The sequence below is a fragment of the Pristiophorus japonicus genome, chromosome 4, assembly GCF_044704955.1.
Source record: "Pristiophorus japonicus isolate sPriJap1 chromosome 4, sPriJap1.hap1, whole genome shotgun sequence".
NCBI lineage: Eukaryota > Metazoa > Chordata > Chondrichthyes > Pristiophoridae > Pristiophorus > Pristiophorus japonicus.
Window position 1 is genome coordinate 103,966,029 of NC_091980.1, and position 15,473 is coordinate 103,981,501.

The 15,473-nt window shown below is 50.1% G+C and overlaps 1 protein-coding gene across 1 annotated transcript in view; it reads right to left on the bottom strand.

The window, feature by feature from the left end:
• thoc3 (THO complex 3) overlaps positions 1 to 2,716 on the bottom strand; it is a 21,031-nt gene extending 18,315 nt beyond the window's left edge. The window contains exon 1 of the mRNA XM_070877280.1: positions 2,455 to 2,716. Coding sequence (XP_070733381.1) covers positions 2,455 to 2,634 — 180 coding nt within the window. The 5' untranslated portion in view covers positions 2,635 to 2,716. The remainder of the gene's footprint in view (positions 1 to 2,454) is intronic.
• Between the last annotated feature and the right edge of the window lie 12,757 nt (positions 2,717 to 15,473).

The window sequence follows — 15,473 nt, forward strand, 5'->3', positions numbered from 1 at the left end:
ACTCACCCCCCCTCCTCCTCACTCACCCCTCCCCCCCACCTCCCCCCTCCTCCCCTCCACTCCCCCCCCTCCTCCTCACCCCACCCCCCTCCTCCTCTCCACTCACCCCCCTCCTCCTCTCCACTCACCCCCCTCCTCCTCTCCACTCACCCCCTCCTCCTCTCCACTCACCCCCCTCCTCCTCTCCACTCACCCCCCTCCTCCTCTCCACTCACCCCCCTCCTCCTCTCCACTCACCCCCCTCCTTCCTCCTCCACTCACCCCCCTCCTCCTCTCCACTCACCCCCCTCCTCCTCTCCACTCACCCCCCTCCTCCTCTCCACTCACCCCCTTCCTCCTCTCCCACTCACCCCCTTCCTCCTCTCCACTCACTCACCCCCCCTCCTCCTCCTCCTCCACTCACCCCCTCCTCCTCCTCTCCTCTCCTCTCCACTCCACTCACCCTCCTCCTCCTCTCCTCTCCACTCATTCCACTCATCCCCCTCCTCCTCCTCCTCCTCCTCTCCACTCAACCCCCCTCCTCCTCTCCACTCAACCCCCCTCCTCCTCTCCACTCAACCCCCCTCCTCCTCTCCACTCAACCCCCCCTCCTCTCCACTCAACCCCCCTCCTCCTCTCCACTCAACCCCCCTCCTGCTCCTCTCCACTCATACCCCTCCTCCTCCTCCTCCTTTCCACTCACCCCCCTCTCCTCCTCCTCCTCCTCTCCATTCACCCCCTCCTCCTCCACTACACTCACCACCCTCCTCATCCTACTCCTCTCCACTCACCCCACTCCTCCACACTCACCCCCTCCCCCACTCACCCCCTCCTCCTCCTCCTCTCCACTCACCCCCTCCTCCTCTCCACTCACCCTCCTCCTCCTCTCCACTCACCCTCCTCCTCCTCTCCACTCACCCTCCTCCTCCTCCTCTCCACTCACCTCCTCCTCCTCTCCATCACCCCCCCTCCTCCTCCCTCTCCACTCACCCCCCTCCTCCTCATCCACCTCTCCACTCACCCCCCTCCTCCTCATCCACCTCTCCACTCACCCCCCTCCTCCTCCACCTCTCCACTCACCCCCTCTCCTCCTCCTCCTCCACCTCTCCACTCACCCCTCCTCCTCCTCCACCTCTCCACTCACCCCTCCTCCTCCTCCACCTCTCCACTCACCCCCCTCCTCCTCCTCCTCCTACTCTCCACTCAACCCCTCCTCCTCCTCCTCCTCCTACTCTCCACTCAACCCCTCCTCCTCCTCCTCCTACTCTCCACTCAACCCCTCCTCCTCCTCCCCACTCACCCCCCTCCTCCTCCTCCTCCTCTCGACTCACCCGCCTCCTCCTCCTCCTCTCCCACTCACCCCCCTTCTCCTCCTCTCCACTCACCCTCCTGCTCCTCTCCACTCACCCCCTCCTCCTCCTCCACTCACCCTCTCCTTCTCCTCCTCTCCACTCACCCCCCTCTCCTCCTCCTCCTCTCCACTCACCCCCTCCTTCTCCTCCTCTCCACTCACCCCCCTCCTCCTCCTCCTCTCCACTCACCCCCCTCCTCCTCCTCCTCCTCTCCACTCACCCCCTCCTCCTCCTCTCCACTCACCCCCCTCCTCCTCCTCCTCCTCTCCACTCACCCCCTCCTCCTCCTCCTCCTCTCCACTCACCCCCTCCTCCTTCCCTCTCCACTCACCCCCTCCTCCTCCTCATCTCCACTCACCCCCTCCTCATCTCCACTCACCCCCTCCTCATCTCCACTCACCCTCCTCCTTCTCATCTCCACTCACCCCCCTCCTCCTCCACCTCTCCACTCACCTCCTCCTCCTCCACCTACCCCCCTCCTCCACCTCTCCACTCACCCCCCCTCCTCCTCCTCCACCTCTCCACTCACCCCCCTCCTCCTCCTCTCCACTCACCCCCCTTCTCCTCCTCTCCACTCACCCTCCTGCTCCTCTCCACTCACCCCCTCCTCCTCCTCCTCCTCTCCACTCACCCTCTCTACTCACCCCCCTCCTCCTCTCCACTCACCCCCCTCCTCCTCTCCACTCACCCCCCTCCTCCTCCTCTCCACTCACCCCCCTCCTCCTCCTCTCCACTCACCCCCCTCCTCCTCCTCTCCACTCACCCCCCTCCTCCTCCTCTCCACTCACCCCCTCCTCCTCCTCTCCACTCACCCCCTCCTCCTCCTCTCCACTCACCCCCCTCCTCCTCCTCCACCTCTCCACTCACCCCCCTCCTCCTCCACCTCTCCACTCACCCCCCTCCTCCTCCTCCTCTCCACTCACCCCCCTCCTCCTCCTCTCTACTCACCCCCCTCCTCCTCTCCACTCACCCCCCTCCTCCTCTCCACTCACCCCCCTCCTCCTCCTCTCCACTCACCCCCCTCCTCCTCCTCTCCACTCACCCCTCCTCCTCCTCCTCCTCCTCCTCCTCCTCTCTCTCTCTCTCTCTCGCTCCACACACGCTTGCTCCCCTTGTCCCTCACCAGCCGGTCTTTCTCTAACACGAACACACTGGCCGTTTTGTCGAAGGAGCCGGACGCGAGCCTGCGCCCATCGCAGCTCCAGGCCACCGAGTGCACCTTGGCCGTGTGGGCCGAAAACTCCTTGGTGCGGCCGTTATTTTTGAAATGTTCCTGAATTTCCAAGGGGTAAGCGGCCGCCATGGCGCCGCGCGGGGGAGCTGCGGGGAAAGCGAGAGCCGCCAATCGCCACTGGGACCTCCAACATCGAGGGAGGTTTTTTCAATATGACTATTTTTGGGAATGGTTATGTATGCAGGACATCCCTACTGCAAGAATGGTTCAGTCGGACTCCACCAATAAAACTTTATTTAAACTCACATCACGAACAGGTTCCAGCTGCTCTCTTAAAGGGACAGTGTCGCACTTACCATACAAACCGGTTAGGTGCAGTGCTTTCACTGGAGGTGGTTGTATACTGCAGGGTATTTGGTCATGTTTCTACATTTAAATTTATTTTTATTCATTCATGGGATGTGGGCGTCACTGGCAAGGCCAGCATTTATTGTCCATCCCCAATTGCTCTTGAGAAGATGGTGGTGAGCCGCCTTGTTGAACCGCTGCAGTCTGTGTGGTGAAGCTACTCCCCCACTGCTGTTTGGGATGTAATTCCAGGATTTTAACCCAGCGACGATGAAGGAATGGCGATGTACTTCCAAGTCAGGATAGTGTGTGACTTGTAGGGGAACATGGAGGTGATGGTGTTCCCATGCGCCTGCTGCCCTTATCCTTCTAGGTGGTAGAGGCCACGGGTTTGGGAGGTGCTGCCAAAGAATCCATGGCGAGTTGCTGCAGTGTATCTTGTCGGTGGTACACACTGCAGCCACGGTGCACCAGTGGTGGAAGGAGTGAATGTTTAAAATGGTAGGGTGCCAATCAAGTGGGCTGCTTTGTCCTGGATGGTGTCGAGCTTCTTGAGTGTTCTTGGAGCTGCACTCATCCATGCAAGTGGAGAGTATTCCATCACACTTCTGACTTATGCCTTGTAGATGGTGGCAAAGCTTTGGGGAGTCAGACGGTGAGATACCCGTCTCAGAATACCGAGCCTCTTACCTGCTCTGTTGCCACAGTATTTATGTGGCTGATCCAGTTAAGTTTCTGGTAATTGGTGAACCCCAGGATGTTGATGGTGGGGGATTTAGCGTTAAATCTCAAGGGGACGATGATAATATCATTCAAGGTCAAGGGGAGATGGTTAGACTTTCTCTTGTTGGAGATGATCATTGCCTGCCACTTGTGTGGCATGAATGTTGGTCGCCACTTATCAGTCCAAGCCTGAATGTCATCCAAGTCTTGCTGCATGTGGGCATGGTCTGTTCATTTTCTGATGAGTTGTGAATGGAAATGAACACTGCAATCATCAGCGAAAATCCCCACTTCTGGCCTTATGATGGCGGGAAGGTCATTGATGAAGCAGCTGAAGATGGTTGGGCCTAGGACACTACCCTGAGGAACTCCTGCATAGATGTCCTGAGACTGTGATAATTGACCTCCAACCACCACAACCATCTTCCTTTGTGCTAAGTGTGACTCCAGCCAGTGGAGCATTTTGTCCCTGATTCCTATTGACTTCAGTTTTACGAGGGCTGCTTGATGCCATTCTCGTTCAAATGTTGCCTTGATGTCAAGAGCCGTCACTCTCACCTCATCTCTGGAATTCAGCTCTTTTGTCCCATGTTTGGACCAAGGCTGTAATGAGGTCTGGTGCTGAGTGGTCCTGGCAGAACCCAAACTGGACATCGGTGAGCAGGTTATTGGTGAGTAAGTGCTGCTTGATAGCACTGTCGACGTCACCTTCCATCACTTTGCTGGTGATTGAAAGTAGACAGATGAAAAGAAAAGAAAGACTTACATTTATATAATGCCTTTTACGATCACCAGACATCTCAAAGCGCTTTACAGCCAATGAAGTACTTTGGGAGTGCAGTCACTGTTGTAATGTGGGAATTGGTAATTGGCCGGATTGGATTTGTCCTGCTTTTTGTGGACAGGACATACCTGGGCAGTTTTCCACATTGTTAGATAGATGCCAGTGTTGTAGCTGCACTGGAACAGCTTGGCTAGAGGCGTAGCTAGTTCTGGAGCACAAGTCTTCAGCACGACAGCCAGGATGTTGTCGGGTCCCATAGCCTTTGCTGTATCCAGTGCGCTCAACCGTTTCTTGACATCACGTGGGGTGAATCGAATTGGCTGAAAACTGGCTTCTGTGATGGTGGGGATCTCAGGAAGAAGCCGATATAGATCATGCACTTGGCACTTCTAGCTGAAGATGATTCCAGCCTTGTTTTTTGCACTCGTGTGCTGGGCTCCACCATCATTGAGGATGGGGATATTCATGGAGCCTCCTCCTGTTAGTTGTTTAATGATCCACCACCATTCACAACTGGATGTGGCAGGACTGCAGAGCTTTGATCTGATCTGTTGATTGTGGGATCGCTTAGTCCTGTCTACAGCATGCTGCTTCTGCTTTTTAGCATGCATATAGTCCTGTGTTGCAGCTTCCCCAGGTTAGCACCTCATTTTAGTGTCAGTTGTGGCTCAGTTGGTAGCATACTCGCCTCTGAGTCAGAAGGTTGTGGGTTCAAGTCCCACTCCAGGGACTTGAGTGCAAAAATAAAGGCTAACACTCCACTCCAGTGCAGTGCTGAGGGAGTGCTGCACTGTTGGAGATGCTGTTTTTCGGATGAACTGTTAAACCGATGCCCTGTCTGCGCTCTCAGGTGGACGTAAAAGAACCCATGGCACTATTTCGAAGAAGACATGGAGAGTTATCCCCGGTGTCCTGACCAATATTTATCCTTCAATCAACATAACAAAAACAGATTATCTGGTCATTATCACATTGCTGTTCATGGGAGTTTGCTGTGCGCAAATTGGCTGCCGAGTTTCCCACATGACAAAACTGACTACATTCAAAAAAGTACTTCATTGGCTGTAAAGCACTTTGAGACGTCCGGTGATTGTGAAAGGCACCATATAAATGCAAGTCTTTTCTTTCTTTACAACTGGTGCTGCTCCTGGCATGCTCTTCTGCACTCCTCATTGAACCAGGGTTGGTCCCCTGGCTTGATGGTAATGGTAGAGTGAGGGATATGCCGGACCCTGAGGTTACAGATTGTGGTGGAATACAATTCTGCTGCTGCTGATGGCCCACAGTGCCTCATGGATGTCCAGTTTTGAGCTGCTAGAGCTGTTCTGAAACTATCCCATTTAGCACAGTGGTTGTGCCAGACAACACGATGGAGGGTGTCTTCAGTGTGAAGACGGGACTTCAAATATGTTCTTCCCTCGTGTTGGTTCTCTCACCTCCTGCTGCAGGCCTAGTCTGGCAGCTATATCCTTCAGGACTCAGCCAGCTCAGTCAGTAGTGGTGCTACCGAGCCACTCTTGGTGATGGGGAGTGAGGTCCCTCACCCAGAGTACATTCTGGGCCCTTGCTACTCTCAGTGCTTTTTCCAAGTGATGTTCAACATGGAGGAGTACTAGTTCATCAGCTGAGGGAGGGTGGTAGGTAGTAATCAGCAGGAGGTTTCCTTGCCCATGCTTGACTTGAAGCCATGAGACTTCATGGAGTCCAGAGTTAATGTTGAGGACTCCCAGGGCCTCTTCCGGCTGTGTACCACTGTACCCCTGGTGGGTCTGTCCTGCCGGTGGGACAGGACATACTCAGGGATGGCGATGGAGGAGTCAGGGACATTGGCTGAAAGGTATGATTCTGTGAGTATGACTATGTCAGGCTGTTGCTTGACTAGCCTGGGACAGCTCTCCCAATTTGGGCACAAGTCCCTAGATGTTGGTGAGGAGGACTTTGCAGGATCAATTGGGCTGGGTGTGCCATTGTCGTGTCCTTAGCCGGTGCCGAGATCAATACCGAGTGGTCCGTCTGGTTTTATGCTTATTATTTTGTCTCATAGTAGTTTGTTACAATTGAGTAGCTTGCTAGGCCATTTCAGAGGGAAGTTTAAGAGTCAACCACATTACTGTAGGTCTGGAGACACATATAGGCCAGACCAGGTACGGACAGCAGATTTCCTTCCCTAAAGGACATTAGTACTGTTAATAATAAAAACAGAAAATGCTGGAAATACTCAGCAGGTCAGGCAGCATCTGTGGAGAGAGAAACAGAGTTAATGTTTCAGGTCGATAATTTTTGTTAGTACTAGTAATGTTTTCCATAAATTTATAACAATACATATTCTGTTTTGTGATCTCTGTACAAAACTTACGACTGAATAATCAGTTTTGAAATTTTAGAGAAACATGGCAACAACAACTTGTATTTATATAGCGCCTTTAACATAGTAAAATGTCCCAAGGTGCTTCACAGGAGTGTAATAAGAAAAAATTTGACACCGTGCCACCTAAGGACATATTAGGACAGGAAACCAGAAGCTTAGTCAAAGGTAGGTTTTAAGGACATCTTAAAGGAGAAGAGAGAGGTATCGGGGCAGAGAGGAATTCTAAAGAGCATGCCAAGGTAGCTGAAAGTTCTGTTGTCAATGATGGGGCGAAGGGGAATGTGAAGCCAAAGCACAAGAAGTCAAAGTCAGAAGACCGAAGGTGTAGGTTGCAATGATAGAGTGGGGTGAGGTCATGTATGAGATTTGAAGATGAAGACAAGGAGGCAGGGAGTCAATGTAGGTCACTGAGAACAGAAGTGAAGGGCAATTGGGGTTTATCAAACAATGTGGGAAGAAATGTTTTCCATAACTTTATAACAATAGATATTCTATTTTGTGATCTCTGTACAAAACTTAAACCATTACATAGAAACATAGAAACATAGAAAATAGGTGCAGGAGTAGGCCATTCGGCCCTTCTAGCCTGCACCGCCATTCAATGAGTTCATGGCTGAACATTCAACTTCAGTACCCCATTCCTGCTTTCTCGCCATACCCCTTGATCCCCCTAGTAGTAAGGACTTCATCTAACTCCTTTTTGAATATATTTAGTGAATTGGCCTCAACAACTTTCTGTGGTAGAGAATTCCACAGATTCACCACTCTCTGGGTGAAGAAGTTCCTCCGCATCTCGGTCCTAAATGGCTTACCCCTTATCCTTAGACTGTGACCTCTGGTTCTGGACTTCCCCAACATTGGGAACATTCTTCCTGCATCTAACCTGTCTAACCCCGTCAGAATTTTAAATGTTTCTATGAGGTCCCCTCTCATTCTTCTGAACTCCAGTGAATACAAGCCCAGTTGATCCAGTCTTTCTTGATATGTCAGTCCCGCCATCCCGGGAATCAGTCTGGTGAACCTTCGCTGCACTCCCTCAATAGCAAGAATGTCCTTCCTCAGGTTAGGAGACCAAAACTGTACACAATACTCCAGGTGTGGCCTTACCAATGCCCTGTACAACTGTAGCAACACCTCCCTGCCCCTGTACTCAAATCCCCTTGCTATGAAGGCCAACATGCCATTTGCTTTCTTAACCGCCTGCTGCACCTGCATGCCAACCTTCAATGACTGATGTACCATGACACCCATATAAGACATTGGGCCGGATTTTGGTTTCAGTGGCAAACGAATGGCCATTATACTTACACTTGCCCACAGACTTTCTATCGGATTTTGCACTGGAATTTACTGTACATTCGAAAGCCATTTTGACACTACAAGGGATCTGGTACATGTGTGAACTGGGCAACCAACAGTTTCCTTAACCAATCAGATTGAAGAATGGTTAATGAGCAGCGCAGGAAGTGTCAGTTAGAATAGTGAATTCAATGTCAAATCAGGTACAGAAAGTGAAAGTGAAATAAAGAGAGGAAAAGAAAGATTGGATTAAAAGCGAGAGATAAAGAGACTGAAAGAAAAAGTAAGAAAAAAATCTTTTATTTACATTTTTTTATTTTTTAAATCTGCAACAATAATTAAAATCTGAATGAGAGTCTACACTTGTAAAAGTTAATTTGCAGGCCAGAGAGGTTGTTTGGCAGTAGATAAGACTTCTATGGTATTAAAAAAGTTACTTACACCAGAATAGACATGCCCTAACTTTTTCTGGTGAGTTTAGTGTGTATCTAACATGTAGGTACAGCAACTTAATGCCACTCCATGTATTTCAATGCCGAGTCTCTCGGCAAGATACTGTAATCACACAGCTTCTGTAGGAGGAGGTGAACTTGGACAGTAACTTCCTGATTTCCGCGTTCAACTGCAAATGTCCGTTTTACGTGTACGCTGATGACACCCAGCTCTACCTCACCACAGTTCTCTCGACCCCTCCACGGTCTCTAAATTGTCAAACTGCTTGTCCAACATCCAGTTCTAGATGAGCAGAAATTTTCTCCAATTGAATATTGGGAACACCGAAGCCATTGTTTTCGGTCCCCGCCACAAACTTTGTTCCCTAGCAACTGACTCCATCCTTTCCCCAACTTCTGTCTGAGGCTGAACCACACAGTTCACAATCTTGGTGTCATATTTGACCCTGAAATGAGCTTTCGACCACATAGCTGCAGCATAACTAAGACCAACTATTTCCACCTCCATAACAACGCCCATCTCCACCCTTGCCTCAGCTCATCCGCTGCTGAAGCCCTCATCCATGCCTTTGTTACCTCTAGACTTGATTATTCCAACGCACTCCTGGCTGGCAGCCCACATTCTACCCTATGTAAACTAGAGGTGATCCAAAACTCAGCTGCCCGTGTCCTAACTCGCACCAAGTCCCACTCACCCATCACCCTATGCTCACTGACCTACATTGGCTTCCGGTTAAGCAATGCCTCGATTTCAAAATTGTCATCCTTATTTTCAAATCCCTTCATGTCTTCGCCCCTCCCTATCTCTGTAATCTCTTCCAGCCCCACAACTATTTTTGGTTGAAACTTATTAAAAGGGCACTAAAACTGACAAATTAAACTTTTAACATTAAAGAATCAAATTAAAATTTGGTTGCCAGGGGTGATGATGCACTCCAGTCGCTCCGGCACCCACCTCTCGCGGAAGGACGCAAGCGTACCGGTGGACACCGCGTGTTCCATCTCCAGGGACACCCTGGCTCGAACGTAACCGCGGAAGAGAGGCAGGCAGTTGGGCTGAATGACCTCGACCGCCTGCTGCCTGGACCAGTTAATGGCCACCTTGGCCATGTCCAGGAGCAGACCTGGCCTGTGGCGGATGGTATAGTTATACGCTGATAGCGTGAGTGCCCACCTTTGTATGCGGGTTGAGGCATTAGTATATATCCCCTTGTTTTCAGCGAACAGGGATATGAAGGGCTTGTGATCGGTTTCCAGCTCAAATATGAGGCCAAACAGGTACTGATGCATTTTCTTTAACCCGAACACACACGCTAATGTCTCTTTCTCAATCATGCTGTAGGTCCTCTCAGCCTTAGACAAGCTCCTGGAGGCATAGGCGAGAGCTTGCAACTTCCCCGCAACGTTTCCATGTTGTAATACACACCCGACAACGACGCATCTCATGCTAGCACAAGTCTTTTACATGGGTTATACAATACAAGCAGCTTGTTGGAGCATAAAATGTTTCTGGCTTTCTCAAAAGCAATTACTTGTTTTTTTTCCCCATACCCAGTTCTCACCTTTATGCAATAACACATGTAGGGGCTCTAAGAGGGTACTTAACCCCGGTAGGAAGTTACCAAAATAGTTGAGGAGTCCCAGGAACGACCACAGTTCCGTGACGTTCTGTAGCCTGGGCGCGTTCCTGATAGCCTCTGTCTTGCGATCTGTGGGCCGAATGCCATCCGCCGCAATCTTTCTCCCCAAAAACTCCACTTCTGTTGCCATGAAGACGCATTTCGACCTCTTCAGCCGCAGCCCTATGCGATACAGTCGCTGGAGGATCTCCTCCAGGTTTTATAGGTGCTCGACGGTGTCCTGACCTGTGACCAATATGTCGTCCTGAAAAACCACCGTGCATGGTACCGACTTGAGTTGGCTCTCCATGTTTCTCTGGAAGATCGCTGCAGCCGACCGAATTCCAAATGGGCATCTGTTGTAGATGAACAGTCCCTTGTGCATGTTGATGCAGGTGAGGCCCTTCGAAGACTCCTCCAGCTCCTGTGTCATGTAGGCCGAAGTCAGGTCGAGCTTGGTGAACGTCTTGCCTCCTGCCAGCATCGCAAATAGACCGTCTGCCTTAGGTAGCGGGTATTGGTCCTGTAGCGAGAAACGATTAATAGTACTTTATAATCGCCGCAAATCCTGACCGTGCCATCACTTGAGCACTGGAACAATCGGGCTGGCCCACTCGCTGAATTCTACTGGGGAGATGATGCCCTTGCGTTGCAGCCTGTCCAGCTCGATTTCCACTCCCTCCCTCATCATGAGGTACCGTTCGCGCCTTGTGGTGAATGGGTCGTGCCTCTGGGACCATGTAGATCCGCACCTTCGCCCTGGAAAAGTTTCCAATGCCTGGCTCAAAAAGGGAAGGAAATTAGTTCAGAACCTGGGTACATGAGGCCTCATCGACATGTGATAGTGCTCGGATGTCATCCCAGTTCCAGCGGATTTTGCCCAGCCAGCTCCTTCCAAGCAGTGTGGGGCCATCGCCAGGGACAATCCAGAGTGGCAGTTCGTGCACCGTGCCCTCGTAGGTGACCTTGAGCATGGCGCTGCCCAGGACAGTGATAAGCTCTTTGGTGTACGTTCTCAGTTTTGTGTGGATGGGGCTCAGGGCTGGTCTGATTGCCTTTTCGCACCTCAGTCTCTCAAACATCTTTTTACTCATGATGGATTGGCTAGCGCCAGTGTCCAGTTCCATGGCTACGGGTAAGCCATTCAATTTTACATTTAGCATCATAGGTGGACATTTCGTCGAAAATGTGTGCACCCTGTGTACTTCAGCATCTGCCTCCTCTCTCTGAGGCTCGAAATTGCTTTGATCCACCATGGATCGATCTTCCTCTGCCACGTGGTGGTTAGCAGGTTTTGCAGAGCTTGCAGCTCATCTGCAAGCTCGTTGGAGGTGCCCCATTGTTCCACAGCTCTTGCAAACATACCCTTTGAAGTGGCATGAATAGGCTGAATGGAAGCCTCCACAACGCAAACAAGGTGTGAATTGCCTTGCATTCATCCTTTGTTGCAGACTTTGAGTCATCTGGGTCACCTGAGGCCTGCTTGCAGCTGCAGACTCATGATTTCTGCCCTGTACATTTCTGCTTGCAAACACAGTTCCAGTTAATTTATGAACATTGCTAGCACTTGTGTGCTGAGAGATTTGTTTGGTGTTATCACTGGTGGACATAAACGCCTGTGCTATCACAATGGCCTTACTGAGGGTCGGTGTCTCTACAGTCAAAAGTTTTCGTCGGATGGCCTCATGGCCAATGTCCAGTACAAAAAGTCTCTGAGCATTTTCTCCAGGTAGCCATCAAACTCACATTGTCCTGCAAGTCGCCTTAGCTCGGCGACGTTGCTCGCCACTTCCTGACCTTCCGATCGCTGGCACGTGTAGAACCGATACCCCGCCATCAGCATACACTCCCTCGGGTTGAGATGCTCCCGAACCAGTGTACACAGCTCCTCATACGACTTATCTGTGGGTTTCACTGGAACCAGAAGATTCTTCTTGATGCTGTAGGTCGGTGCCTCGCAGACCGCGAGGAGGACCACTTTCCTTTTTGCAGCGCTTCCTTCTCCGTCCAGCTCATTGGCTACAAAGTACTGGTCTAGCCATTCGACATAGGTTTCCCAGTTCTCACCCTCCGAGAACTTCTCCAGGATGCCCACAGTTTGCTGCATCTTTGCGTTGGATTTGAATACTCGTCGCCAGTTATTGTGTTCCTAACACAGATGAGACTGCACACAGGGAGGTTAAAGTAACAGTGATCTCAGTCTTTATTAAGACACTCCAGAGTGAGGAACAGTCCTTAGGGGCCGGCTTATATACAGTGCTCCCAAGAGATGCTGAGATCCCTTGGGATTTAAGGGATTGCACTCCCTGGTGGCGGAACTTGGGAGTGCATGCTTTACAGATACACAACAATGAGGCCATAGGTTGTTGCCCCATAGACAATAAGGAGGATCGCCCTTCGTTTGGCCGTGTTCTCGTCCCCTTCCAGCTTGTTGGCCACAAAGTATTGGTCGAGTCTCTCCACAAAGACCTCCCAATCGTCCCCTTCTGAGAACTTCTCCAGGATACCAACTGTTCTTTGCATTTTTGCGCTGCTGTTCGTTATCTCGTCGCCAATTGATACGCTCATAATAAAGGATGAAACTGAGTACTGTGAGCAATGAGTAAGTGGGATCTTAGCTCCTTTAATAAGACTCCAGAGTGCAGGTACCTCATGGGTGACCTGCTTATATACAGTGCTCCCAAGGGATGCTGGGATCCCTTGGGACTCCAACAGGTAGACCCTCTGGTGGTGGTGTGATGCAGGTTGCAAAGGGTTAAATACATAACAGTAGTCTCAATTAAAAGAGTTAAATTCCGATGAGAAGTCTTCCTGTTGTGTATTGTGATATGCCAACATTGTTGCCAGGGAACAGAATGAAGCTCCCAGAATGCATTGTAAGCATGTATAAGTTGCAGGCAACTTGATGTCTTTTGGGTGTAGCTTGTTCAAACTGCTTGAAGGCAACCATCTTTATTTTGTTAATTGCTACCAAATTCTTGAAAAGTAGTGCTTAGTGATCTACGGGAGAATTGACTTATTAAGACAGCTAGAGACTGATTTAACTTTTCAATTACTGAAGTGCTGATTTTAAATTAATTTATAATTATTCTATATATTAATCAATGTTATTTTAATATAATTGATCTTGATACTATTGTAGAATCCCTATTGTAGTATTCACTATATAAATTGATTGAATTTTTTTTCCCAGTGTGTCTATTTGCATGTGCATTTTGGCTGCTGCTTCGGACCCAAGCCATTCACTTCTATTTCCACTTCCTTCTCCCACCTTTTCTCTCTATCCCTCCCTGACCGGTCTCTCCTGCCGTCCTGCCGCCTTTCATCTCTCCTCTCTCGGATACTCTGTCCATCCAAATCCCTATCTGTCATGTATGTACTTTTGGGATTACTAGCCACTAGATGGTGTCACTGTTGTGTGCAGCACAAGTATAAAAGGCCAGTCATTTTGTATATTAGTCACTTTGGGCCTTAATAAAGCAGAGCCAAGGTTATACCTCTTGGAGTTAAACAGTACTCAGTCTAACAGTTATTGCATGCACAACATTTGGCGACGAGGCAACAAGAACTTTTGCATGCAAAAATGAGCTCAATTAGATTGTTGGAGCGATTTGTGGAAGGAGAAGATTGGGCAGACTTTGTGAACCGTTTGAGCCAGTTCTTTGTGGCCAACAAAATGGAGGAGATCGGCAACGCAGATCAGCGCCGGGCGGTGTTCCACATTGTTTGCGGTCCAAAGATTTATGGTCTGATAAAGAATCTACTCCTGCCTGTGAGTCCAACAGAGAAGACATATGAAGAATTGTGTACACTGGTACAGGATCACCTTAAGCCAGACGAAGGCATCATCATCTTGAGATATAGATTTTACACGCACGTTTGCTCAGAGGGCCAGAATGCAGTGGAATTCGTTGCCGACCTGAGACGTTTAGTGGAACCGTGTAAGTTCGGGGCTATGTTGGCAGACATGCTGCGGGACTTCCTTATAATTGGCATCAACCACAAGGTGATCCTGCGTAAACTACTGGTGGTGGAGACGTTAGACTTGAACAGAGCCATCACGATCGCTCAGTCATGCATGACGACGGATAGAAGCAGATATCAGTGAAAAATCGAAACTTGGCAAGTAATGTAAATATGATTGATTCGGCGTTCGGCAGAGCATCACATGGCAGGGCCTACCCAACTGCGTACGCGAAACCTGTGGCTGCCCAAAGTCCACCAGCGGGAATGCATCCGATTTCTCCGTGTTGGCGTTGTGGGGGAAATCACCGGCACCATCAATGACGATTTAAGCAATATAGTTGCAAAGGCTGTCTGAGAGTGTGGCATCTCCAGCGCAAGTGTGGCAGCTGAACAAGCGAGCTGCGACACACCACGTGGAGGATGATGGTCAGACTAGCGTGGATCCGGATATGCAATCCGAGATACCAGAGGAGGAAGTGCATCAACTGTACTCGTTCCTAACTAAGAGCAAACCGATAATGATCAACGTGAAATTTAATGGGGTATCAATGGAACTGGACATGGTGGCGAGTCAATCAGTAATGAGCCAGAGGGCATTCGACAAGCTGTGGGATACTAAGGCTGTGAGGCCCGGGCTGAGTTCAGTCAATGCCAAGTTGCCCACGTACACCAAAAAACTCATAACGCTGATTGGCAGTGCCACAATGAAAGTGTTGTACAACGGTGCGGTTCACGAGTAACTGCTATGGATTGTCCCAGGCAATGGCTAAAATGCTGTTGGGCAGGAACTGGTTTGAAAAAATCAAATGCGATTGGAACGACATGAAGGCGTTGTCGTCAGAGAAAGATACATGTGCCCAAGTACTGAGCAAGTTCCCTTCACTGTTCGAACCAGGTTATCAGCAACTTCACTGGAGCCAAGGTGCAGATCCACGTGGACTCGGATGCAAGACCTGTCCATCATAAGGTTCGGGCAGTTCCGTAGAGGGAGAAGGTCGAAATTGACCTGGACAGACTCCTGCATAAAGAGTTAAGTTTAATGAATGGGCCAGCCCCATTGTTCCTGTGCTGAAAAGCGATGGCACAGTCAGAATCTGTGGAGACTGCAAGGCTACGATCAATAGGGTTTCAAAACAGGATCAGTACACGTTACCGAAAGCTGATGACTTGTTTGCAACGCTAACCAGGGGGAAATTGTTCACCAAACTGGACTTGACGTCGGCCTACATGACACAGGAGCTGGTCGAGACGCTGAAGAGACTTGCGTGCATTAACACGCATAAAAGACTGTTTATTTACAGGTGCCCTTTTGGAATTCGCTCGACTGCAGCAATAATTCAGAGGAACATGGAGAGTCTACTGACGTCCGTTCCCAGAACCGTCATGTTCCAAGATGACATCCTGATCAC